General features: G+C 38.4%; 1 protein-coding gene across 1 annotated transcript in view; it reads right to left on the reverse strand.

Moving 5' to 3' along the window:
* The window catches only part of LOC149799906 (pleckstrin homology domain-containing family B member 2-like), a 30694-nt gene extending 17023 nt beyond the window's left edge, over positions 1-13671 (reverse strand). Inside the window, exons 1-3 of the mRNA XM_089959359.1 lie at positions 13575-13671; positions 5630-5721; positions 4208-4353 (exon numbers count right to left, since the gene is read on the reverse strand). Coding sequence (XP_089815485.1) covers positions 4208-4353; positions 5630-5672 — 189 coding nt within the window. The 5' untranslated portion in view covers positions 5673-5721; positions 13575-13671. The remainder of the gene's footprint in view (positions 1-4207; positions 4354-5629; positions 5722-13574) is intronic.
* Positions 13672-26877: the final 13206 nt, after the last annotated feature.

A 26877-nucleotide genomic window follows, 5' to 3' on the forward strand; every position in this document is an offset into this window, starting at 1 on the left:
AATGAAATATACAGTTACACTATACTATATAAACAGATTCCAATCAGATACAGTAATCTGTCACTCCAATAATATATACAGTTACACTATACTACATAAACAGATTCCAATCAGATACAGTAATCTATCACTTCAATGAAATATACAGTTACACTATACTACATAAATAGGTTCCAATCAGATACAGTAATCTGTCACTTCAATGAAATATAGTTACACTATACTATATAAACAGATTCCAATCAGATAGAGTAATCTGTCATTCCAATAAAATATACAATTACACTATACTACTTAAACAGATTCCAATCAGATACAGTAATCTGTCACTTCAATGAAATATACAGTTACACTATACTACATAAACAGATTCCAATCAGATACAGTAATCTGTCACTTCAATGAAATATACAGTTACACTATACTATATAAACAGATTCCAATCAGATACAGTAATCTGTCACTCCAATAAAATATACAGTTACACTATACTACATAAACAGATTCCAATCAGATACAGTAATCTATCACTTCAATGAAATATATAGTTACACTATACTACATAAACAGGTTCCAATCAGATACAGTAATCTGTCATTCCAATAAAATATACAATTACACTATACTACATAAACAGATTCCAATCAGATACAGTAATCTGTCATTCCAATAAAATATACAGTTACACTATAGTACATAAACAGATTCCAATCAGATACAGTAATCTGTCACTTCAATGAAATATAGTTACACTATACTACATAAACAGGTTCCAATCAGATACAGTAATCTGTCATTCCAATAAAATATACAGTTACACTATACTACACAAATAGATTCCAACCAAATACAGAAGGCTGTCACTTAAAAGTAAAATATACAGATGCAATTTACCACAACTGACTGATTCCAATTAGATACAGTAGGTCATCACTTCAGTTAAGTCTACAGCTGTGATGTTTTAGGTCAATAGCATCTAATGAGACAAAATACAGTGGTCTCCCTCATGAATGCCTCCATTGACCAGCAGCTACCCACTCTTTATGGCTAGAATCCCTTGACACTGACGAGTTTCTGTTTAAATGTACCCCTCAAGAAAGGCCACCCTGCTAACATGACCAGCGGCCACCATATTGGTGCACAAAAGTAAAATGTACCCCTCACAAGCGTCCACATTTTATTATTAATTTGTCCAGAACTAATATTTAATTATGGTGAGGTAAGAAATCCAATTATCTTTCCCAATGTCTGTTTCCAGATATCAGGTTTTTGTTACTGAAAGAAGTGTTGGCTAATGAATATGTACCACTGAGGTTATTATTATATAATGAATGCAGACATTTGCAGGAAATAGGGTCAGCAATGTTTTGATAGAGATTTGGACTTCACACAGCATTTTTTTTTAATAGCCAATTTTGACCCACGTAATTGTCAAGATCATAGCATGGTCAGATAGGCTAAAAATAAATTTTGTGGATTAACACACACACACACACAGAGAAACAATTAACATTAAACAAAACGGGGTACCAAGCAAAGATCATGTAATAGTTTATGTATCACTTCCTGCATAATAAGGCATTTTCTTTACAAATGTTTCGTCTGCAAAATTAAATTGCAGTATTGTACGATTAGCCACATAGGAATAAATCATTACAAAACTTTAATATGTCATCATATAAACGAAGAAATAATACTTTAGAAGAAAAATAAAAGTTATTCGACTTGACGACAATGGGGCGAGTTCACACACTGAAAAATTTATGTTGGGAAGACTCAAATAAACGAGAGCATGAAAAATAAGAAGAACATTCTGTAGCAGTGGGAAAATGGAGTAAATGGAAAGAGAATTATTTTAAATACGAAACAGCATATGTACCAAGACTCAAATAACGATTTTGAATCGTTTTGTAATGCGCATGTCAACAATACCCCACTCACATTTCATGCCTACGAATATGAACTATTAATTTATGTTACCTTGAAAGAAATCTGTTTTTAAGACAAGAATATTTTAATAATCAATGCTCTTTTTAAAAGATATTAACTGCTTTAAGTTATATGTAGCTTTTCTACTATATACACATATACATACACATCTCACAAATACAGTCTCCCTCTGGAAAGGCCACCTGTCTTATAAGGCCACTTTCCTGGTGCAGAAGGGATGGCCGTATATGAGGGGGACCACTGTATGAAGCATTACTTAAATAAAACATACCATTGCAATGAACTAAGTAAATACAATCTAATGACATCTGTCACTTCAATAAAGCATGTACACTGAAACACCTCAAAACTTAAAAAACATGGGACCCAATGAAATGTTTGGTTTTAAGAAGTCTTAGGTTTTACTGAGGGTTTTTTTAATGTGAAAAAAGTCTCTTTCTATAAGTTGAGAGAGAGATGTTGGGAGGATAGAATGTAATTTATGATAGCACTGTGTATAAGAGTGCATACAGTTTAGAAAGCTATTATGTTTCTTTACAATACATGTACTGAATGAAGAATTAGCTGAACAATATACATTCCTTCTGAACATCACATCCTGTCACATAAATAAATTCAGTTATTTTACAAAGAAATACTGTTCTCATCACAAGAAACATTTGAGGAATGAGATAGTTTTATAACTTTAATAGAAGTCCATTAGAATTATGAATGATACACCACAATGTTCAAATACTCCGAATGAATGATACACCACAATGTTCAAATACTCCGAATGAATGATACACCACAATGTTCAAATACTCCGAATGAATGATACACCACAATGTTCAAATACTCCGAATGAATGATACACCACAATGTTCAAATACTCCGAATGAATGATACACCACAATGTTCAAATACTCCGAATGAATGATACACCACAATGTTCAAATACTCCGAATGAATGATACACCACAATGTTCAAATACTCCGAATGAATGATACACCACAATGTTCAAATACTCCGAATGAATGATACACCACAATGTTCAAATACTCCGAATGAATGATACACCACAATGTTCAAATACTCCAAATGAATGATACACCACAACGTTCAAATACTCCGAATGAATGATACACCACAATATTCAAATACTCTTAATGAATGATACACCAAAATATTCAAATACTCTTAATGAATGATACACCACAATGTTCAAATACTCTGAATGAATGATACACCACTATGTTCAAATACTCTGTATAATTCATCACGGTCCAAGAAACTGGTTTGAAGAGATTGTTGTTGTGGGGTTTAACACCATTTTTCAGCACACGATAGGCTATGCATGGCAGCCAGTATTAATGGTGGAGGAAGAACCCGGGAAGAACCACCAACCCATGAGAAGCTACTGGTTTGAAGTGAAGGTGGAGTGTTGTTTCTTTGCTGACATGATCAAATGAAGATTTTTCTGCTTTGCCAATGGATACAGACAAAGCAGTATTCTAAACAATTTACTCAATGACCTATCCTGAAGTTTTAAATCTTACAGAGAGGTTAAATATTTCACAATTGCTAAAGATGATTCTTATTTGTCTAGGGTACAAGAAATAGATCCTCTGTATAAAACTTTAATAACTTCCGATAATTTAATTGGGAGCTTTTGGCATTCAGCATTAACTGGCGCTCCTCAAATCCATCAGGTCACACATTGGCAGAAAATGCAGAAACATTAGTGTTCCTCAAGATGATCTGCATCTAAGTTCCTCTTCATTCTATTGAAATCTTAAACCTGTTTAGTGTTACTGACTGATTTTTTGCTCAGTGCACTCTGTCTTCCAGGTTCAGGAACTATATTCTATATACCAGTCTATCATGTTCATGAAGTACTATTTCCCTTACTGTTTAAATTGTATTGTATAAATTTGTGATTTTCCAGAACTTTAATAGCTCATAATACTGAATTGTAACAAAAAATCTGTAATATTCCATAAAATCTAGAATGATTCACATCTCTGGGAGAGACTATTGGATGAATGGACAGCTGACTGAACAATGTATGACATGATGTCATGACGTTCTTTCAAAATGCATCAGTGCAATAATCACAATTACTTGTGCAACCAACTTTTGATGGCAAGTACACCTGTGCAATTAACAAAAAAAAATAACATATTTCCAATCTTGTGATACATGAAAAATCAACATCAATCAGAAACAAGTAAATGAGAAAGCTTTCTATCTTCTTTACATGATAAAACTTCTCACCTTGACCCCTGTCTTTATAGCGACACAGTCTCTGCTGATGAAGAATCTTTCCTCATATTGCAGCGAGTCCTGGCTCTCGAAGAAGGCCAGATCTCCATTCTGATACAGCACAAACCAATTATGCTTCCATCTCCTTAAAATGGAACCTGGAAAATAACCAATTTCAAATTGGTGGACTGGTGGGTGGGCAAACTGAGCAAATTAAGTGATAAATTACTTTTTGCATAGATAACATCATAGAATTCACTTATGCATTAGTCCCACATATGGTGTGTGTGCATACATGTGTGTGTGTGTGTGTGTGTGTGTGTAATAGTTTTTCTGTTTCCATGTTTCTCTCATAAGTATCTGAAACAGACATCCAGTCTAGAAATCCAACAGTGTTCCATTTATGAAACTGGGGAAGAGTTTTCTCTTGCATGCAATGGATATGGGAGGTCATGGGTTCGAACACCATCTGAGTCTTACCAAAGATTTATAAATATGGTACCAACCTTGCTAAACACTCAGCATTAAGAGGTTATTGTTACGACTGATCGTCCTGGTGTCAGGACAATGTGACTGGATGGGATATCATGCCACATGTCTGCAGCATGATGCTACAGTGCTAGACATCACTATAAACTGCCACACTGCAAACTTTGTAGCGATATGACTGAAATATTTTACCTGATAATATAACTGTAAGTTTGCAAGTTAAATCACAAGATCTTGATACTGATACAGCACATCAGTTTGTCAGAAAGGAGATCTGGCAGACTTTCTTCAAACAAATCAACAATTTTCAGTCATGTAAATTAATTTGGAATAAAAGAAAATAGCTTTGGCTATGAGTTCCTGATCAATTCTATATTCTGCCAGCCAACTATAAAATGTTCCTACCATACATTATTTTAAAATTAAAATTTTGAGAAAAAAAGAGAATTTTTGATTTTCTGAATGCTGTGACTACATTTAAAAAAAGGAGATTTCACGGATTCAATGACACACCCAACAGTACCCTCCATCATCACAAGTGAAATATGGTCAGTAAAGTTTGTGTGTGCTGTACATATGTAATTTAAAGTGGGCACTTTAAAAGGCACAGGTAGTGTTGATAATTCCTTAATGTACACATATATATTTGTGTGTGTTTTGGATTTTTAACTCAGCTTTTAAAAAATTTCAGTCATATTGCTATGATGTCTGCAGTGTGGCAGTTTACAGTGATGTCTAGCACTGAGGCAACATGCCGCAGACACGTAGCATGATGTCCCCACCCAGTCAAATTATCCTGACACCAGACTTTGGTATGACTAGGCCGGTGTTTGAACCCACGACCTCCCACATCTGAGGCTGATGCTCTAACCAGAAGGCCACCAGAGCAGTCCAAGGAAATACATGTATATATAATTATCTCTGAAGCAGAATATGTGTACTTACTTTGTCTGTAAAGCCAGCCTGCCTTGGCAATTGATAATGCCATGGTTACGGGTAAGTCTGGAAACAGTGTTTGTAAACGAGATGAAGAACTTCTGAAAGAAAGAGTTGAGCTGTAATTGATTTAGAAACAAACACTTTAGATTTATAGTATATCTCTGTATAATTACACGACTACCTAAACTCAATGTATGATTACAGGACTACCTGCACTCTGTGTATATTAAAAGACTACCTGAACTCACTGCATAATTACGGGATAAGATACTCACTATACAATTCAGGATGGCCTGCACTGTGTATAATTATAGTACTACCTACATTCCCTGTGTAATTATTGGACTACATACACCCCTGAAATAATTACAGGACTATCTGAACTCCATGTATATTACAGGACTGCCTGAGCTCTCTGTATAATTATAATATTTGGACTCACGGTATAATTACAGGCTAACCTGCACTCACCATGCAATTAAGGATAACCTGCACTCAATGTATATAATTATAGTACTACCTCTATTCCCGACATGCATCCCCTGGAATCAATTAAGATTATAATATGGCTTACAGATAACATTTATCCAGGACATGGTCAAGTGCAACATGCAGCAACCTTTTTTTAAAACTAGACTTTTCTGTTTGCAAAACATTAAGATTTAACTCCCACCCTCAATTTTTTGCCACTTGGAATAGTTCCTGTGATAAGAACTTATCCATGGATAGTTGTCAAATGCATGTTTGCATTTGTCTCTCAGAAGCATTTGTTAGTCTTTATATCATGCCAATCAAAGGTTAGATTAATCATCATCAATGCTTGCACCATTACATATTTTTGGAGTGAAAGGGACCATATTGTTATTGTGTGCTTTATCCTTTAATGTGATCTGCTTTTTCAAACTCTTTGACTGTATACAATAAACTACGACTTGAGAAACAACTGTAAAAGAAAGTGGGGACCTAGACAAGAGTCCATCAAAGGGACTTTTGCTCTACTGGGCAAAAAAAATTTCCAGGAAATCAAAACCAATTTTTTTTCCTTTTGGCTGTAGAGTGTTGAAACCATCTCTGATAGTCTTCAGCAATCAGCTGCGGTGGTATATAATTTGAATGTCAGCTGGGCACCATATTTTCATGTAGGACAAAGTGGACATCATTAGAAGTATTTTAGTGAAAACTCCAAGTCATAACAATCATCAATTTAGTGGAGCAGTGACAAAATGTGTTAAGACAGTCATCTTGCCAGTCATTTTTGATACACGACTGGCACCATCTGTATTTAGGACCATCTGTCATCATATGAAGTCTACTGCTGAAAACCATTGTTGATATAGCTATCCATTCAGAGAGGAGTAGAGATAACAATATTTTCAAAATATAACTTTACGTTCAGGAGTATCAATAAGATTTTCCAGATGGCTGATGTGGTGACCATACTGGGTGTCATGTCAGCCCCATTTTAAGGCCAACCAGATATCACAAGAAATCTCCTGGGGAAAACCCCACGTCAATTTGACATTGTGTTCAAGAAGAGATGTAATAAAAAAGATTTTTAAAATGGCTGCCATTTTGGCCATATTGGATATCAGATTGACATCATCTTTGTTTAGACTTTCGTTTGATGCTTTATAACACAGCAACACAAGTAGGTTATTTGCTGCCCAAGAACACACCACAGTAACTTATCTATGCTGGCCCGATGGTAGCATCTGAACCTGTGCCCTTTCGGTATTGAATCAAGCAAGCTAATCACTAAGCCACTGCAGCTCCCTTTATTTAAGACCATAAGAAGTCTATTAGTGAAAACCCTATACTGATATGACCATCCATTCAGGAGGACCAGCGATGACAAAATTTCAAAATGGCTGCCCTAGTGGCCATAATGGACAACAAATCACAAGAAATATTTTAGTTAAAATCCCATGTTGATATCACCATCCATTTAGGAGGTGTATTGAAAAAAAGACTCTCAAGATGGCCAAAGTGATAGTGAATTAGCACCAGTTTCATTGAGGTCTAACCAGACATCATAAAGTCTTATAGTAAAAACCCCATGCTGATATCACAGTCCATTCACGTGTAGCAATCACAAGATTTTCAAGATGGTTGTCATGGTGGCCATACTGGACCTCACATTGGTACCATTTTCATTTAAGTCGACATCACAAGAGGTGTTATACTGAAAATCCCTGTCAAGAGGTGTAGTGAAAACAAGATTCTCAGGATGGCCATTGTGGTAGTGAATAAGCACCATTTTCATTTAGGTCCAACTAGACATGACAAGAAATCTTAAAGTGAAAACCCCATTCTGATATCAGTGTCTGTTAAGGATGAGTAGCAATCACAAGATTTTCAAGATGGCTGTTATGGTGGCCATATTGGACATCACATTGGCACCATTTACATTTAAGACCAACTGGACATCATAAGAAGTCTTTTAGTGAAAATTTATATCACCATGATCCATTCAGGAGGTGTAGTGATAACAATGAAGGTTTTGAAGATGGCCAATGTGGCTGTTATGTTAAATTTCCAAGCAGCACTATTTTCATTTAAGACTAACTAGACAATGGGATGAATGTGTAAAATTTCAAAGCAATCCTCAAGTATTTTAGGAGTAGTAATAACATGCTTATGCTACAGCAGACCATCCCACAATCTTTTGGTCTATGTCTAGTAGAGCCTTACAAACAAACAGACTAGGTGACTTAGTGTTTTTCGATACACTGTAATACATGCACTGACAGTTCACCCACCACAACAAACACTACGATCAGCTCCAGCTGTTAGTGTAGTGTGTAGATTTTATGTGTTAAAATTAAAGCTAATGTTAATTTAGACCAAATTTTACCATTTTTGATACTTAAATAATATTTCTTACAAATCTGAATTAACAAACCACTGAGAATAGCATTTTACCCTGAATGACCTCCATATGCAAACAGGACATCACATGGGTCTGTATTTGGAGAAAGTGATGACTGGCGTATTCAAGTAATTGATGTTTATTATTTTAAAAACAAAATGTTCTGCATGGTTCATGTAGGTCAACAACTGTTGTGGTATATACCAATTTACTCTTGATATCAGGTACATGCAGTGGACGTTTTATTAATTCCAAAAAATAACTTCAAATTGAATATAGTAACAATGCTTAAAAATTCTTATCAATACAAAGAATAGACCACTCTTTTTTGGTAAACTGCTATACTATTGAGTTAGATTCTTTCCTATCATACTGGTCTAAAGCGCTCTCTGTTATGGATCACTGCCATCTCACAGGTCTACGTGGGTTCGAGTCTAGGATTCAGCTAATGTGGATATGTGAGAAAGCTTGCCAGTAGCTTCTCCGTGGGTCGGTGGTTCTTCCCAGGGTTTTCCTGGGTTCTTCCTCCACCATTAATACTGGCCGCCATGCATAGCCTATCATGTGCTGCAAAATGGTGTTAAACCCCACAACAACAACAACAACATCCATATCATACAAGTTTTAAATGCTAATAGTATTATATATAAAAAATTAAATTTGGGAATGTGATCCACCTCAATCTATCTGTGGTTGCAGGTCTGATACCTGCCCATGACAGACCAGGTTGGTTGCCTATGTGTCTCCGTGGGAAAGACACTTAATACCCAGGCTTGTCCAGGTCAGATGCTACAGTGTATTCTTGAAATAGGCCCTTAGCTCCCATTTCCTTGGCATAATATAGCCAATGTGTTACAAAGCCATAAAACAAGATACATGTACTCGCATTTTCTCTACAAAGCCACATTTGTGGCATTTTGCTAGCCATCAATTAGAACAAATACATCAAACATTTTTATTTTATATTGTAATGATCCGTTCATGACTGTTAAAATTGTAATAAGTTTGTTCCCTACTTTGTATCAAGCAGTTCGTAATCACGAAATTGGTTTCACTTATTCCCTGGGCCAGCAACCTCAGATGCAGGAGGTTGTGGGTTCAATCCCCGACCAAGTCATACCAAAGACTTATAAAAATGGTACTAACAGCTGCCTCGCTTGGTATTTAGCATTAAAAGGTTAGTGTTAGGACTGGTCGGCCTGGTGTTAGGATAATGTGACTGGGTGGGATGTCATGCTACATGTCTGCAGCATGATGTTCCAGTGCTAGACATCACTATAAACTGCCACATTGCAGACATCATAGCGATATGACTGAAATATTGTTAAAGCTACATTAAAAATCCAAATCAAAACAACAACAACTGGGCCAGCAGGTCTTGAAGCATATATCACTATGTATACTATAAATATTCAAAACATGATTGGCTTTCTCCTGGGCAGATTATTCTCAGGCCATTTTGTTTTCCTTAATTTACCATTTTTTAAACAAACTTAATCTACATTAATACTTTGTTTCCTACAAATCTGAACAATACTATTTTTTTTCCAACCTACATGGGGACCTGAAAATGTTTCAAACAAATCCCAGCTCCCACTCATGAAACAGGTGAACAGAAAACATTACATATGGATTTGGAGAACTATGATTCATTGATAGTGAAATGTATAGCTTTAGTAAAAAGGACCATGTGGGATTTCATCCTATTAGTAACTGAAAAAAGACAATATCAATTTCATGCAATTTTAGTTATTTAATTGACTTAACTAAGGGCCAATCAATCATGAAAATAGTACCCAATTCTTCAATCCCTTATCTACCACTGCTGCATCTATGCATCACTGGTAAACAGCTCTTCATACCCATTGCCACACATATACTGTGTCGATTACACTTGTTTATTCTCCACTGACACATGGAGGTTTATACTTGAAATCCCAGTTCCACACAGATGCTTATGTCACCAGTGTTAACTGAACGTTGACTGGCTGAAAGTACAAAACTTTACATAATTTTGATTGTCATAACCAATGACAGGGCTGTTTACTCAATATTTTGATACAAGGTTGAAAATATGTGGTTGGCTAGATTCAGACACACAGGAATTTCACTGAAAAATCCAGCAATAATGAATGAAATAATGAAAATAAATATAACCATGTTTTTGCTGTCAGTTTCTGAAGTCAGCCATGATTATGATCAAGCCTAGGAACCAGGGTGATGCTGAACAACAGCTGTAGTAGTTAAAAAGAGTCAAGTGCTGAACTGTAGGTCAAACAATGTCAGGATTCATGTGGTTTTCTCCAAAAGAAATTTGCATTATAGAAGGTCTACAGTGAGCAATATAGGTTTGATCATGAGCATTAGAAATTTGAAGTCACTGAATTTTTATTATCTGCATAGGTTTTACTATCGGACATAAATTAGTGCCATGCATCCTTTAATTCATATAATGTACTATGTAACACTGTGATGTGACTCCTCATTCAGATTTGGCCCTGGCCCAGGTGTCAGGATTACAAAAAATTACTACTGCTTAAAATGAAGTGTCTAACTAACAGCCATGTACTAACATTTATTAAGACTATTCACATAGCTGCTGTGTGCTAACTGCAGCTAAAACTATCCACAAAGTGTCCAGTGAATATATTAGGGGAAAATCCAAACTATTCCTGATAAGCTTGCATCAAACTAGATTACATGCGATGTCAAAGGCAATCCATAGCAAAACCAAGTATACTTTTAAGCATGTAGGCTTTTGTGACAGGTTTAATTCTTAAATGTGAAAACAAATCTTATACTAAATGCGTGACAGCTGTCAGGATTAGTCAAGTTATTTATAAAACAGCTATAAGACCATGTGAATAGTCTTATGAAGATTATGTACATGACTTTTATGTGAATAGTTTTATGCAGATTGTGTGCATGGCTGCCATGTGAATAGTTTTACGCAGATTATGTACATGACTGCCATGAGAATAGCCTTATGCAGATTATGTACATGACTGCCATGAGATCTGCCTTATACAGATTATGTACATGACTGCCATGAGAATAGCCTTATGCAGATTATGTACATGACTGCCATGAGATCTGCCTTATACAGATTATGTACATGACTGCCATGTGAATAGTCTTATGCAGGATGTGTACACGACTGCAATGTGAATAGTTTTATGCAGATTGTGTGCATGGCTGCCATGTGAATAGTTTTATGCAGATTATGTACATGACTGCCATGAGATCTGCCTTATACAGATTATGTACATGACTGCCATGTGAATAGTCTTATGCAGGATGTGTACACGACTGCAATGTGAATAGTCTTATGCAGGTTGTGTACATGACAGCCATGTGAAAAGTCTTATGCAGACTGTATACACAACTGCCATGTCAACAGTCTTATGCAGATTATGTACACGACTGTCATGTAGATAGTCTTTCCAGACAAGGTATGTAGCTGTCATATGAACAGTCTTTCCAAGTTAAGGTCATTGGCCACTCTGTGTATAGACTCCGTCCTTAAATTTATAAAGGCCAATTAAATATGTCAAATATCTAATGGAATGAACCAGCTAGATAAAAGATATCTGAAAATGTGCTCTGTTCTTCAGCCACTGAACGTAATTCACCACTGCTCTTCAGTTCCAAATCATTTGCCACACATTTGCAGTAGTGCTCTTAAATGATCAAGATTAATCCAGCTGCTCATATGGAATTAGGTCACAATTAATAGTTGTAATAACGAATGTAGTTCTGGTCTATTTTTAGAACATTTTTTCCTCTCTCATTTTGGTGGTGATAGAATAGTTAGATTTATGCAGTTTTGGTAGGGATTTAAAGGTAATTGTTTATCCTTGAGAACATGAGCTCAGGGTGTGTTTGTCTGTGTGTATTTTGGCGACAGTGCACATTGAATAATGAGGTCCTGATGATGATCTGGAAGTGAAATCTGTGTTCTGTTTACATACTGCTCTGTTTACAGTCCAGCCTCTCAACAAAATGCAGGTGAACCTTTGACAAGGACTTCACCAGGAAGTTATCCTTGATGGTATTTTAGATTAACATATGATCTGTACTGACTGTCACATAGTGGAAAGGTCATTATTGACAAACAAATGCAGAGAATATATAGTAAAATGAATTGTGTTCTATGTCCATATTTTGCCTCCTTGGACTCAGGGCACACAAAAATATGTATTGATATTGAATTGAAGCCAAGACCAATTGATCCCCTCTGATATAGTATACATTATTATTTACCCTGAACAATTTGCAAAACATGTCATGGGTGATAAAATAATGATGTTAATTACAAGTCACAACGGTCATGCAAGCATTTTGTACTGACAATTCCAGTAATGTGTTTCATTTTTTTTAGAATTACCCATACCATTAAATGGTAATTATTCGTACTATTTGCATCTTTATACATCCATATTCCTTTTGGAGAGTAATTATTTACATGCCTCAAGCAATACACGAGGCAAAAATACAATGTGTTCAAGTACGTCGACATTTAGGACATAAAAATGGCAAAAGGTGTGACCCATTACAAACTGGGTTGACTGTAGCACGTTGTGATCTCATTTTAAAATCTGTATTTATTGAAAAATAAATGTGTAACGACCCTGTTATATGTTATGACAGACCTGACATCCTCTTTTCTAGACTCAGTTTATTACCCGACAATCGCTGTAATAAGTGCATAACGATCAATAATTTTCGTCGCGCGTTTTATTTTTTAAAAGTCGCATTTAAGGTACAAAGCCTTTAACAATCAGGACTGAAATGACTTTCCTGAAACAATACATGTACTGCTATTAAAATTTAGAACAATAACGAATATTTAACCGACTCTGAGTAAATGCGCCTACATGACCATGTTGACATACACTTGAGCAAGAATGTTCTATAGATATCTTATCCTGGACTCAAAAACGTGAATTACATCCTGACTTAAACACAGGATTTAACTTATATAAATGTATTTTACGGCTCGATTCGATTACTTAATTAACTTTTAGAATAAACTAAAGCTCTATATACTTATAATAAAATGCGCAATCACAACGTTCTTACCAAATTATTGGCGTATTGTCACTATCATACAACACCGGATGTAATACCAGTACATTCACGTGGTCTGTTTACAAACACATTTGCTGTGCACTCCCGTGGATTTTAAGGAGCTTAACTCTCTTTCACAAGTCTCTTTCCTAATAAAATGGGGACACAAGTGACTGTTTAAGGGTTATAAAAAAAAATAGTACGTGCAAATATTCGAACAAGTATTGGAGAGAGGGAGGCACAAAATAATACTGATCTTTCTCATGACATATTATGGTGATATATTAAAAAACGAACCCAACAGCGTGACTATACATCTCCGTTTGTTTGTACCCCTCTAAAAATTTCAAAAACTAGAAAGTTTATTTGATAAAAAGTTTTCAGAACTAAGTCAAGTGAATCAATGATTTATAATTTCTAACCTGACTAAGTCCAGAATGGCACTAATTCTGGCATCCCCTGCACCATTTCATGCTTAACGGACTTTCCATACTAACACGGCGCCATATTGCGTACACTATAGGCTAGTTTATTTCCATTAGACAACATAATGACGTATGTTCATCCTGTTCGGTAATGCTGAATAATTGCGTAAATTACATAACGTTGAGAGTTTGGAATTATATCCCTCTGCATACATGAACATAGAAATTAAAGCGCTTGTTAAATCCACGTGAAAAGCGAAGTTTTCATTTTCCTTTGCTTGATCGACATTGTAAATATCGGAAGCAGACGACTTATGTAAGTACATATGTAGTCGTGACACACCCTTTTGCTGAAAATGGACTTGTCAGAAACTGGAAATGGATCCGAGCATGTCCGTCTATTGAACGGAAAAGTTCCGTTAAGCATGAGACCCGCATAAGATAACGGTGTTAGGGCCACTCTACTCAGAGTAAGTTAGAAACTATAAATCAATAAATGAACTGACTAAGTTCCTTGCTCTTTTTGTCACATTAAAGGTTTCCATTATTTAAATCGGTAGTGGGGTACAAACAAACGGATTTGTATTATCAGACTAGTCGCACATTTGCTGGGTACTTAAATCTGGAAAGGCTATTCGTACGGTGATTATATGCACGATCGGCAAAAGGCGATTCGCGCTGCCGCTGTGGACGTAATTTACGTAAAGCTATTCACACGTCTGTGTAGCATTTGCGAGAATACTAGCTATTATTACAATGTTTTTTTTTTTGTTTTTTTTTTAATACCTTATTAGCATAATTATGTGCCTTCACTAATCACACCAACCACATTATAATGTTAATATTATTGTTAATGAGTGAGCTCAACTAGAAAATAATGGCTGATCTGTACAGGAATTTTCACGTTTACTATCGTCTTCTATAAAGTCGTAACATACCTCCCCGTTTGCTTGTACCCCCATACCAATTTCAAAAACGGAAATCTTCAATGTGACAAGAATGGACAGAACTTAGCCAATTAATTCATTGATTTATAATTTTTAACTCAACAGGCCAGAGTGGACCTAACACCTGCATTGTCTGCGCCTTTCACGCTTAACAGATTTTCCGTACAAACACGGCTCCATGTTGCGTACACTATGGACGAGTTGATTTCCTCAGACAACTTTGTGACGTTCTTAATCCTATTTGGTAACTGTCGAATAATTCTGTAAAATACCATAATGTTGAAAGTCTATAGTCACATCTCTTTGAATATACCTTTTATTAACTCCATATGAAAGGCAAATATGTAGATGTCATTATTTTCCTTTGCTTGATTCAACATTGTAAATATTGGAAGCAGACGACCTACTATTTTCCTTTACGTGGGAAAGCCTGCCAGTAACTTCTCGTGGGTCGGTGGTTCTTCCCTGGCTTTTCCAGGGTTCTTCCTCCACCAGTTATACTGGCCGCCATGTATAGACTATCTTGTGCTGAAAAATGGCGTTAAACCCTAGAATAACAACAACAACAACAACAATTTTCCTTCTATGTACATACATATGCAGTTGTGCAAACACCCCTTCGTTGAAAATGGACTTGTTCAGGAACTGGAAATGACTGGCGAAAAAGGTCGTCTTCAACACTGAAAACTTCCGTTTGGAATTTAACAAGCAAGCAATAACGTGTTAGGGTCCCGCTTGGATTTGAAATTATAAATAAATAAATGAACTAAGTTCTGTGCATCTTTTATCTCATTTGTGTTTTTGCGTGTTTTAAATCGGTTGGGAGGTACAAACAAACGGGGAGGTATATAACTTAACCAGTTACCGCACGATCGTATTTAAAAAAAAATATTCTTTAATAATTACATTTTGCTGTGCTATTTAAAAGAAAGTCGAACATAGCGGGAAATTCGACTTAACTGGGGCTATTTTGGACTCGTCTCTCATGTGTTCCCTGGTTTAGTACACGGCCTCCGTACGTATAGTCACTTTCGTATTAAAACATATCTCATTTATAAAAAAAATAAAATAAAACGAAAACAGAAAAGAAAAATATCATACCTGTAATGCTCCTAAACGCATTTGCATTATTGGAAATATATTCCTAAAATTAGTTGTGTACAGCTAATGGTGTTGAATGATAAAACAAATGGCTGTTGTAAGGGACGGTGATACGCAAACTTGTGACGGCCCTGCTGTGACACATTGCTACTGTCAGTTATATTGCCCTAGTTAAGGTTGGAGCACATTAAGCTTCGTGCAGGATTTAAATTTGACATTTAAATTTGTTGTAAATATGATTTTTCTCGATATTTCCCATGTACGTTGAGCAGTTCAAATAAGCATTTAAGGCAACAAAACCCGGATAGGACTCGTGACAATGGAGTTATTATATATGATGAGATCATATAGTGTAAGAATGTTTATCTTGCATCGGCAATTGTATAGTGAAATGTATTTTATTTTTTTTAAGCAGCTCATTCAACTTTATGCAAAATGTAAATAATTTATTTTATTGAGAAATAATAAAATTACAAACACTGACAAAAATCCCCCCCCCCACAATACAAATATGGAAATAGAGGGCATGCAGCAAAATGTGTTTTAACGAAAATGGCGGTGTTATCTTTGCTGAAAGATGAAATATATTTGTAAACAAGTATTTGTTTTAAGCACATTATTTTATTTGTTTTCTTTGAATTCATATTGAATCATTTAATTGTATGCAAATAACTGGAAGAAAACGTGAAAACATAGTCCATACAGTAACAATATACACACACACACACACACACACACACACACACACACACACACACACATTAGTCAGAGTTTGTTAAAGCTTGACATAATTTTTTGTCTGTACATAGATGGTCTGGAAATGTTATGCCTTTTTTAAGATTTGTTAGATTTTTGTTGAATTTTTTATACTGTCTATTTTACTATATACAAACAGTACTGAATAAAACATGCATACTGAAACTGAAAGCGAGGTTTTATCAGGACATGTGCAGTGAATCTGTACTTGTGAATAAATTTGCACAGAGCTAAAGCCCTAAAATTACAGTAGAACTTAAAAACTTGAAGATCTGTTAGCACAACATATCTGTTTGATTTTTCGCTGACTTGGAGTCCTCAAGATTGCAAAAAACGGCATTGCAAGGTACTAAAATTATACGAGCGAAGCCCAGTCGTCATTTTATTGATTTTTTTAATCCACACATTTTGACTGTACGTGGTCTCAGAATCATGAACATGCATTTCATTGATAGGTAAAAGTTAATGAAGTTACGTAGGTTTCCATTTATATCAGTAGTGAAGGGGGGGCACCCTACGGACAATGGGAATTAGCATTACAGACCCCCTTGGGCAAATCTACGGACAATGGAAATTTAACATGGAGAAAAATCGTGGGCAAATCTACGGACAAGGGGAATTAACATGGGAATAAATCGTGGGCCACTTTACGGACAAGGGGAATTTAACATGGCGATAAATCGTGGGTCACTCTACGGACAAGGGGAATTTAACATGGGATTTTTTTTAAAAATTTTTTTAAAAAAAGGGGTAGGCAATTCAAAGACTATCTCTTTTCGAGAAATATGGCTGGCCCTGAAAAGGGCCTTTGGGTTTTCTTCTTCTAATTTCTTCTTTTCCTCCACCAAGTTCTTATTTTATCTCCTACACTCTTCTTCTCTTTCTTTTTTTTCTTCTCCTCCTCCTCTTCTTTCTTCTTCTCTTCCTCCTCTTCTTTCTTCCTCTTTTCATTTTCTTCTTCTTTTTCAATTTTTTCGTTCCAATTGCGTATTCTTATTCTTTCCTCTTCATCCTCCTTCTCCTCCTTGATCTCTTTCATTACACCACTAATCTTGTCCTTTGCTTTCCTTAAGTTATTAATTTCCATCTTCACACGATGGGGACTATAGGAATAATGGTCTTCAACCAGTCTTATTAGCATCTGTTCCATTATTCCTAAGTTGTCTAAAACGTCTTGCAAGGTTTGTATTTTGTCCATTTGGTTTGACGCCATCTTCTTTTTATTCTTTGCAGAATGGTTTGAACGACGAATACTGTGGGTTATTATAGTGAAAGCGCGGACGTGATGGAAAACATCCCCTAAAAACATAAAATTAATCTTACCTAGATCATGACCCATCAACGCGCGTACGTGAAGGAAAACATCCCCCTATTTTTTCATTTCATATAATATAACCCCAACTATACTCTTCACATACTCTAAGAAACCCATAATCTACTATCCACACCAACCTACTTTATCACTTACAAACACAAACACACAATCACACAAACACATACCCTCACATTTTTATAAAAAAAGAGTTAGTGTTTATATTCACACTACTCTACCTACATACATTGGCAAATTGATCGTTATTTCTTTTCTAGAGTATTGGGTAGCCCTGAAAAGGGCTGTTTTGTTTGGAACTTCATGGGCACCTGGTTAATGGTGGCACCTTCCAGGCCTGGCGCCACATACGCATCTTATCCCCCAGTTACTTTTTACCTTTTGGGGGGAGAGAGCAGAGGCAGGATATGTCGCTTCAGAATCCCAATTTTCGCTCTCTGGGATTTTGAAATTTCTTCTCTCCTTTTCCTCCTCCTCTTCTTTGTTTCTTCTTTCCTCTTTATATCTTCTTTCTTCTTCTTCTTTATATCTTCTCTCCTCCTCTTCTTTGTTTTTTCTTTCCTCCTCTCTTATCCTTCCCTCCTCGACAATGGCTTCCGCGGCCAGTTCATTTAATATGCGCCTGGCATATTCCAGATGCACATGAAGCTCCACCAGTTTCTCAAGTCTCGTGTTCATTTTTTGGTGTTGATCAATCAACAAGGGTAGCTGGACTGCCGAACGAGTTTCAATTTATACTTAAAGCGCGGACGTGAAGGAAAACATCCCCTAATAACATAAAATTCATCTTACCTAGATCATGACCAAAAGTAAAAACAACAACACGCGGACCTAAAAGAAACACTCACTCACTTTTTTATGCTACCCATCACTATTGTAAAATTTTTATAAATCACTTCAATAGACTATCCACATAAGCAAAACAATCCAATCTAACTCCAAATATACACCTCAAACACCAAAAAACATCATTTTAATCTACTATCCACACCAACTTATGTTAGCTCTTACAAATACAAACACATACCCTCACATTTTTAAGAAAGAGTTAGTGTTTATTTTCACACTACTCTACCTACTCACATTGGCAAATTAATAGTTATTTCTTTTCTAGAGTATTGGGTAGCCCTGAAAAGGGCTGTTTTTTTGTTTTGCTATGGCATTCTTTTTTTAGTTTCTAAGAATGCGATGTCCTCTGAGGATAGACTTTCTGGCAATAGGTCTGCTTCTTCGGAAAGAGAAGAAGAACTCTTTGGTGTCGATACGGCAATCGACAAAGCCTCTGTCAGCTTCAGGTTGCTGTTGTTGTTGTTCTTGTTGTTGTTGTTGTTGCTGCTGTTGCTGCTGTCTCTGAAGTCTGTACTTCTCTGTCCATTCTTCTTTTTCCCTGTTCACTTCTTCTCTGAAGAGCTCTTCTATTAGGTCTTCAGTGATTTTTAACATTCTCACATTCTCTATTTCTTCTGGCTTCGGTATCAGACTGTGTCTGACCCTATGCAAATTCACGTAGGCTTCGTTGAGCTTAGCTAGTTTGGAGCACATCTTCGTAGGAGGATGAGTCGACAATGGATGGTTAGACTGGAAACAACCCCGGTTCTTAAAGTCAAAGCGCGGACGTGAAGGAAAACATCCCCCACACGGTTTTCGATCCGCAACGTTCAGTGAATGTCATGAGAGGGACAGTAAGAAATGAAAGAGCATCAATCCAACATTCTTCTAGCTAAACAAAAGACAAAGACATTTTTTTCAAAACACAACATTTTTTATTCAAAAATCACTTAACACTAAACAACAACATTTTTAACAATAATCCAACACTATAACATCCAACAATTTTTTTTCAAATCACAAACATTTTTTTCTTCAATTACTAACTACTTTGAACAGGGCTGACAACGTTGTGAATGAAATTGTGATTTCCACTGTTGGAAATCATTAGGCCATTGATGGACACTACGTTTCCTAGCTTGAGACAAAAGATAAGCATAATGGTCACAAAACCATCGATCTACTTTCACATCATTTCTAGCAGAAGAACGAGGATCGAAATGAGTCACTAAATGTTCTAAGGAATAGCCCAGGCTGCGATGATGCAGAAAATACACACAGTACTGTCCACACACCAAGGAATCTGTGCCTTGTAATTTCACATTATTGAATCGGGTGGTTTGAGCATTTCTTCTCATAAAGTCGATGATATCGTCTTCCAAAGGGGGCAATCCGTACGAATCGAAATATTCCACACATCCTTCTTGAGGAAAGTAGACGGCTACCCAGTGGGTTCCTGGGAGATGACTGTCGTCCGTGTTGATCACGTAAGCTTGATGGTCTTTAGGTTTGCGATGAGGGAGTTCATCTTTAGCACAGACGACAGGATTCCAAGAAGCCGTATACGAACTGTGGTTCAAAAGGTAATAAAGTTCCCAGGTATCCATTGTTTTGTGTTTTTTCTTCACAGGTAATAATAAGTCGTCAATTCGATCCTGACTTTTTGCTTGAAAATGTCTGACGAATAAACGGTTATTCGTTCTGTTTCCTCACTCTGATTCAGGAGAGCTTCGATACGATGGATCTCTTGAGTGGTTAATGGTGGACAAGAATGTTCACGCAAGTCTTTATACCACTGGTGCAACACGTCTTTGTTCGAGATGAGACTCCAAGCTTCGTCCAGATACTCGTCCAATTTTTCTTCTTGACTTAACATCAGGCATTTATCGTGTTGAATTTGACTGGGATGATCGTTTTGACATCCATAGCAATTTTTCTTGATCAATTCTGTTATTTTGTCGACCAAGTGTTTGGCAAAACAGGAGACTAAATGGGCTTCTTGTTCTGGCCATCTCGATTTCATCATGATCACTTCTTCTTCCACAGTCTCCTCACATTCCATCTCCAAAGTTTCTCCACTAGGTAAAGAGGGATAACAGTCTTCCATGGCTTCTAATAATCTAGAATGACTTCTCTCAAACTGTTGATTTCTATGGTATTATCGAATTCTGCATACAGGATGACGTTCACTGTCTGTTTCAGTGGTTCTGCAAACTGAAGTTCCACACGAATCTGGCCAGATTTTATAGGGTGGAAATGTCCCTCGTCGCTGCCTTGGTCTGGAGTGAAATCGAAAGCCCACAAAGCATAGCCTCCTGCATAATCCTTGTACTCAATGCCGTGACTGGTGTTGGTTCCTAACTGGCCGGTGGCTTCGTACAGGGACAAGTACGATCTCAAGTAATTCTTCTTCTCAAAGTCAGGTTCGAAAGGTCGGGTACACAAGGTCTTGCCATCACGACTGACTTCGATTTTCTTCACTAAAAAGTGTTGAAAGTTGAAAGGATTTTCTTTGATGGCTCCGTTGAAGGCTGAATTCATGACCATACCAAGGATTAAACGCTTGGGTAACTGTCCTTGGAACAGATGATCTTCGGTTATGGATTGCAGTCCGCTGGGAATGGTGAACGTTTTCACTTCCACACGTCGTATGGGATACTTGGCGGTCGTTCTGCTCAACGTTTGACTGATGTCGTTACCTACTTTGGGTAACACTTCTACGCGTCGTACGTAGAGTTTGGCTTCTTGGATTATGCTTTTAGGAGCCTTAGCAGGATCAGCAGCCTGCAAATGGAAAGCGGCACTGCTGCGATTTAGTCTCAAGCGGACATTCACCCCGTTCAGCAAATATTTCTCTTGCAACCACATGTCCAAATGCAAACGATCCATCAGTTCTAAACTTTTCTTGTTTAAGATTTTGTCTTCTCTTGCCTCAAAGCCGGAATTGCTTCCATCTATTGTGTCGAACCTGGTCGCTTCGTCAGCTACCCACAGCACGCAGGCATCGAGATGACTATCCTTGGCATCTATTCCGTACGTCAAGAGATTTTCCAAGTAGGCACGGTAAGGGTATGTATCCATGCTGCTGCTGACTAGTTTGTTATTCAAGTACAAATCCACTGAGCTGAACAAAGAATGCATGAAATTGTTGACGGGAGCTATTTCGTCAGTGTCTTCTACTCCACTATCATCTTTTTTTACAACTTGGACTTTCAAGTACAAGTAACTGCTATTCAGATCGATGTAATCTTCGGGCTGTCCTTTGATTTCAAACTCGATGAGAGCGGAATCGGTCAATGTGGAGACGGGATTAAATTCCACCCATTGGGATTCTTGCATCGTCATCATGGTAGGGGGCATGGCAAACAGATCCAGTTCCGTCTTGGAACAGGCGCAAGACTCTCGGTGCATCATTTTGTTCTGTTCTTTCTCAATAATCGAAAACGTCTAAGTCTCGAACGGTTCTTCTTTTCTTGGCCTTTCTCGCTTGAAGTCTGGTGAAAGGGTGTTTTCTTATTCGTCGTCTCTTTCTGCCTTGTCCTTGCTGAATGCCAGACTCGGTAGCGTGCAGGGCATTTATAGGTGTCTCTCGTCGGCCCAAAATGTCTTTGCCCGTTTGCAGCAAGACATTTTTGCCAGCCCTCATGAAGGCTTCTTTAGGGTTTTGTTTGTCGATGATGACATTTTGGAGAAATTCTTTGCCTTGCGTCAGTGCCGCATCTTTCAAGGCGTGCAATCCGCGTGTCACCATCGGTTTCAACACCGGGGCCACCGAACGAAAGGCCGATTTTAACATGTCTCCTAAACCGTGTCCTCGCTGTCGAGCCATCCCTTGGTACACTGGATACATGACTTACTTACTAATCGTGAGAGAACCGTTTTCGAAAATGGAGTTTCACCGTGACTTTTCCTTTGGTGAATGGAATATCTTGTCCCAAATCTCCTTTTATAGCAATGTTGACCGTGTCCAAATACGACTTGCTGACCGGTAAATAGTGAGGATGGACAAATTCGCGGTGGACGTGGTAAGTGTTTCCACCTTCCTCGTCAGCGTTCGTGGCAGAATCCACTTTGAAAGGAATGACACGCAGTAACGGCACAGAGGTGTGTCCCACCACGTTGTACTCCACCACATCGGAGTACACGAACATCAAATTCAGTCCCTGGTTCAGTTCTACCGGGGTACGAAAATACCTCGCAAAAGACTCGTTGTCATGAATGCTTGGTGATTCGCCTTTTTGTTCTACTTGCTTCCTCATCTCCGTGTCACCGCCCAACATGTCAAACAATCCAGGACAAAATACAATGGTTACGATTTTAGTCCGTTCAAATTTCATCAAGAAGCGACGAGCTACTTTGTGGTACTCCATGGTGACACTTTTGTTCTTGACATTGACATTGGAACTCTTAAAAGCTTCCCCAAACACACTATTAAACTTGGTAGCTATGGTGTTGACCAAATGTTGACCGCTGAAATAATAGCCTGGGGGAATCAACAAGTTGTAGGTCCACGTTTTAGTTCTGTCATCATAGGCTTTATTGGTATATGTGCCACTAGTCCTATCCAACTCTTGTTGCAAATGTGAGTCATGAACTTCCACCTTAAAACAATTTTGCTGGGGAATGACATTGAGGACTTGGGTCGGGTGAATCATTTCTACCAAAGCCACTTCCCAATGGGCTTCGTGATCTAAGGGGATGGCTTGAGGTAATTTGGCCGTGTAACAGCACAACGTGTTGTTGGGAAACACCTCCATGGAACTGTCACTGGGTAAGGTTAAGTAAAATTGATTTTGGTGACTCATAATTCCAGAGTTCTGTGGCTGTCCGAGGGAATATTAGTGGATGTCAGAGGTGTGTCTCCGCCCAAAATGGGGTTCTGGTTGTGGTTGTTGTTGGAGTGGTGACTGGCACTGGCACTGGACACAACGTTCCCGTTCGAGGAGAATTTCAGGGAGGGATTGGGAAGCAGGTAACCGATGCAACTGCTCAATAAAATGGTCCACAATTGTTTGTCTCCTTGTTGCAAACTCAAATTGGCGATGGCTGCCCCGATGACACAATACACCACGAAGATTTGGCAGAAAAAGACGATTTGCGTTTTAGGCACACGTTCTCCACACCACACCCACAAGGGTTGTTTTTGTAAATCTTGCACAGAAGAACTAGGGGAAGAAGGAGTGGTCGACGTAGCTGCGTCTGATGTGTGAAAGGGCATGATGGTCACTTCTTCTTTTTATAGTCGATGACTTGCGAAGCGTCGATCCAAGAATCGAAACTGGGTGGATATCCTTTCCAACGTACTTTGACTTCTTTGACACGTCGTTTGCCCACTTTACGGGTTCTGCTTTCGAGAATGCTTTCGATGTCGTACACGTCGTCTTCTTTTTTGGTGACAAGTTGTAACTCGGGCAAATAAAACGTTCCTTTGAGTACTTCTCCGTTCATGTCTTCCAATTTATAGACGGCAGGATGACGGCCATGCACTCGTCCAGTAACGCGAAACAGTTCGGTCGTCCAGTTAGGTAAGTAACCTTTGTCGAAAGTGCGTTTGGTTTTGCCAATGCGCACCCAATCTCCTACGGCCAACTCTCCACTTTTCTTGGGGACAGCCCTCGTCGGGGACGTACCGAACAGGCGCTCGAACACCAGCACTTCGTTGTCGGGAGTCACGTCTTGCGGGGCACGTCCGATGCTTCGATGGTAAGATTGGTTGTACGCTTGCACCAGGTGCGGTAAGATGTCGATGTACTTCAGAGTGTGGTGATGCGTAAAATATTTCCACATGCGTTCTTTCAAAGTGCGTTGAAAACGTTCCACGATGCTGGCTTTGGTTTCAGGATTCTCGGTGGTAAAAAAATGAATGTCACGTTTCTTTAATTCTTTTTGGAAAGCTTGGTTCAGAAATTCGGTGCCTTTGTCCGTTTGCCATCGAAGAGGGTGACGACCGCTTTGTTTCAACACCCGTTGCAGGGCTCGCACTAACTCGCTGCTCGATTTGGAAGTCAAGGGCACGACCCAGGCAAATTTGGAAAAGACGTCGATGACACAAAACAAATATTTGTAGTCACGATTGTAGCTGGCCAAATGAGAGACATCGGCTAAATCGGCTTGCCATTGATGATCGATGCCTTCCACTCGGGTGCGACTTCTGGCAAACTTGCGTCGAATGGGTTTGTGTAAAGTGTAGGTAGCTTGTTCTTGTAACCATCGTTGCACTTGAGGTAAACGGAGACTTTTCAGTCGAGTTTTGGCAGCACGATACAATTTTTGAACTCCTGCGTAACCTGCAGGATGGGAGGGATCGTAGTAAATGCTGGCTAAGACTTTTTCCATTTTTTTGTGTTGGTTGGTGTGTTAATAAGTCACCCACTCTTCGGTGATGCTACTTTGGGTGGGTCGAAAGGGTGGTTTGGAAACGGATTTACGTGTCCGATGGGCTACGGGAGTAGAAGTCGAAGGTAGTGGTGGTGGTGGAGGTGGCAATGGAATGGCTTTGGTTTTCTTTTCTTTTTTCGCTTCTAGTTTTCCTTCTTTCTTTTTCACTTCTGTCGAAGGAGGTGTGGACATCATCTTTTTAACCCAAGCTTTCATTTCTTCTCGTTGGGGTGTGGGGGACGGGGTCAATAAGGATGCTGCAATCTTACTCGAAATGGGAGCTGCTGACGGTGTTTGAAACACTTCGCGCGTCTCTTCTTCCTCAGGTCTTCGTGGGGTAGCATCTCTGGTGACGGTTGGGGATGACAGTAGTGGTGGTGGTGGTGGTAATGATGATGATGGTGCTGGACTTTTCATCAAGGTCTTAAAATCTTTCAGAGTGGGTAAAGCTGTTTCGTCTAAAGCTTTCTGGTGAAAGAGTTGCAGTCTTTGCAAGAGTTGACCGTACTTTTGCGATTTTTCTGTTTCGGACAAATCTTGGCGATCCATCAAGGATTGCAATTCGTGTTGTAACTGGGACATCTCGCTCAAATTGGGATTGGGAGGTAAATGCGGGGTGCGTTGTTCTTGCCACCGATGGTATTCCATCCATCGTTTGTAAGGCACTAAAGCTAGTTTTCGTCCTTCCATGGGTTGTCAGCGGCCGATTCTGAGATCTTGGGACTTCCGAGGGCCTTTTTATCTTCCTCCCACCAGTCCTCCCAACATGGTTCCCAAGACTCCTTTCAGTATGGGGCCTAACAAGAGAGGCAAAATGCCTCCACGTTGGACCAACATCTTCTTTTTTTGACGAATGGGAATTTTCTTTTGAACCATTTTCCGAAGAACGTGACGATGTTTGCCTAAGCATTGTTTCTGGTGTTTGGACAAAGGGATCGTGCCTTTCAAAACGTTCAAACAACATTCGCACACGGTATCGATGACCTCTTTGGAGGCCGTTTGAATGAGTTTTTTTCGTAGGGGTGGAGAAGCTTTGGACAGGACAGATAACATGTCCCCATGTTTGGCTAAACGTGGTGGCAGTCCTTTCCTTTTCTTTCCTTGGGGTTTTCTGGAGGGTGACATCTTTGAGTCTTTAGGAGCACCAAAAAACACTGATATCCTACTCGGTCACAGGCCTTTTTTATACTGGAACGCGTCGCCACTGATTGTCTTTACGGCGTATCAGTTTGAGGACAGGCATGACACGTCGTGCAGGGGTACGTAACGGACTAAATCGAGCCAGTTCTTGCTTGGACAAATCCAGTAAACTTTGTAACATGCCCGATCTTTCATGGACTTTGATTTTGGGAGAAGGTACTTTGTGAGCAGCAGCCACTGCCGCTAAATGGGAAGGTCCTGCCACTGGGGAAGTTCTTTTGGGGGTCATCAACGGAGATGTTCTTGGTGTGATCAACGTCTCCAAGTACTCTTCAGTTCTTGGTGTCATCAACGGAGAAGTGGACAAACGTGAGGATGCCGGAGACGCAGTCACTGCCGTGGCAGGTCGT

Source organism: Sinohyriopsis cumingii, chromosome 5 (genome assembly GCF_028554795.1).
Source record: "Sinohyriopsis cumingii isolate HCF-2022 chromosome 5, ASM2855479v2, whole genome shotgun sequence".
In the NCBI taxonomy this organism is placed as follows: domain Eukaryota; kingdom Metazoa; phylum Mollusca; class Bivalvia; order Unionida; family Unionidae; genus Sinohyriopsis; species Sinohyriopsis cumingii.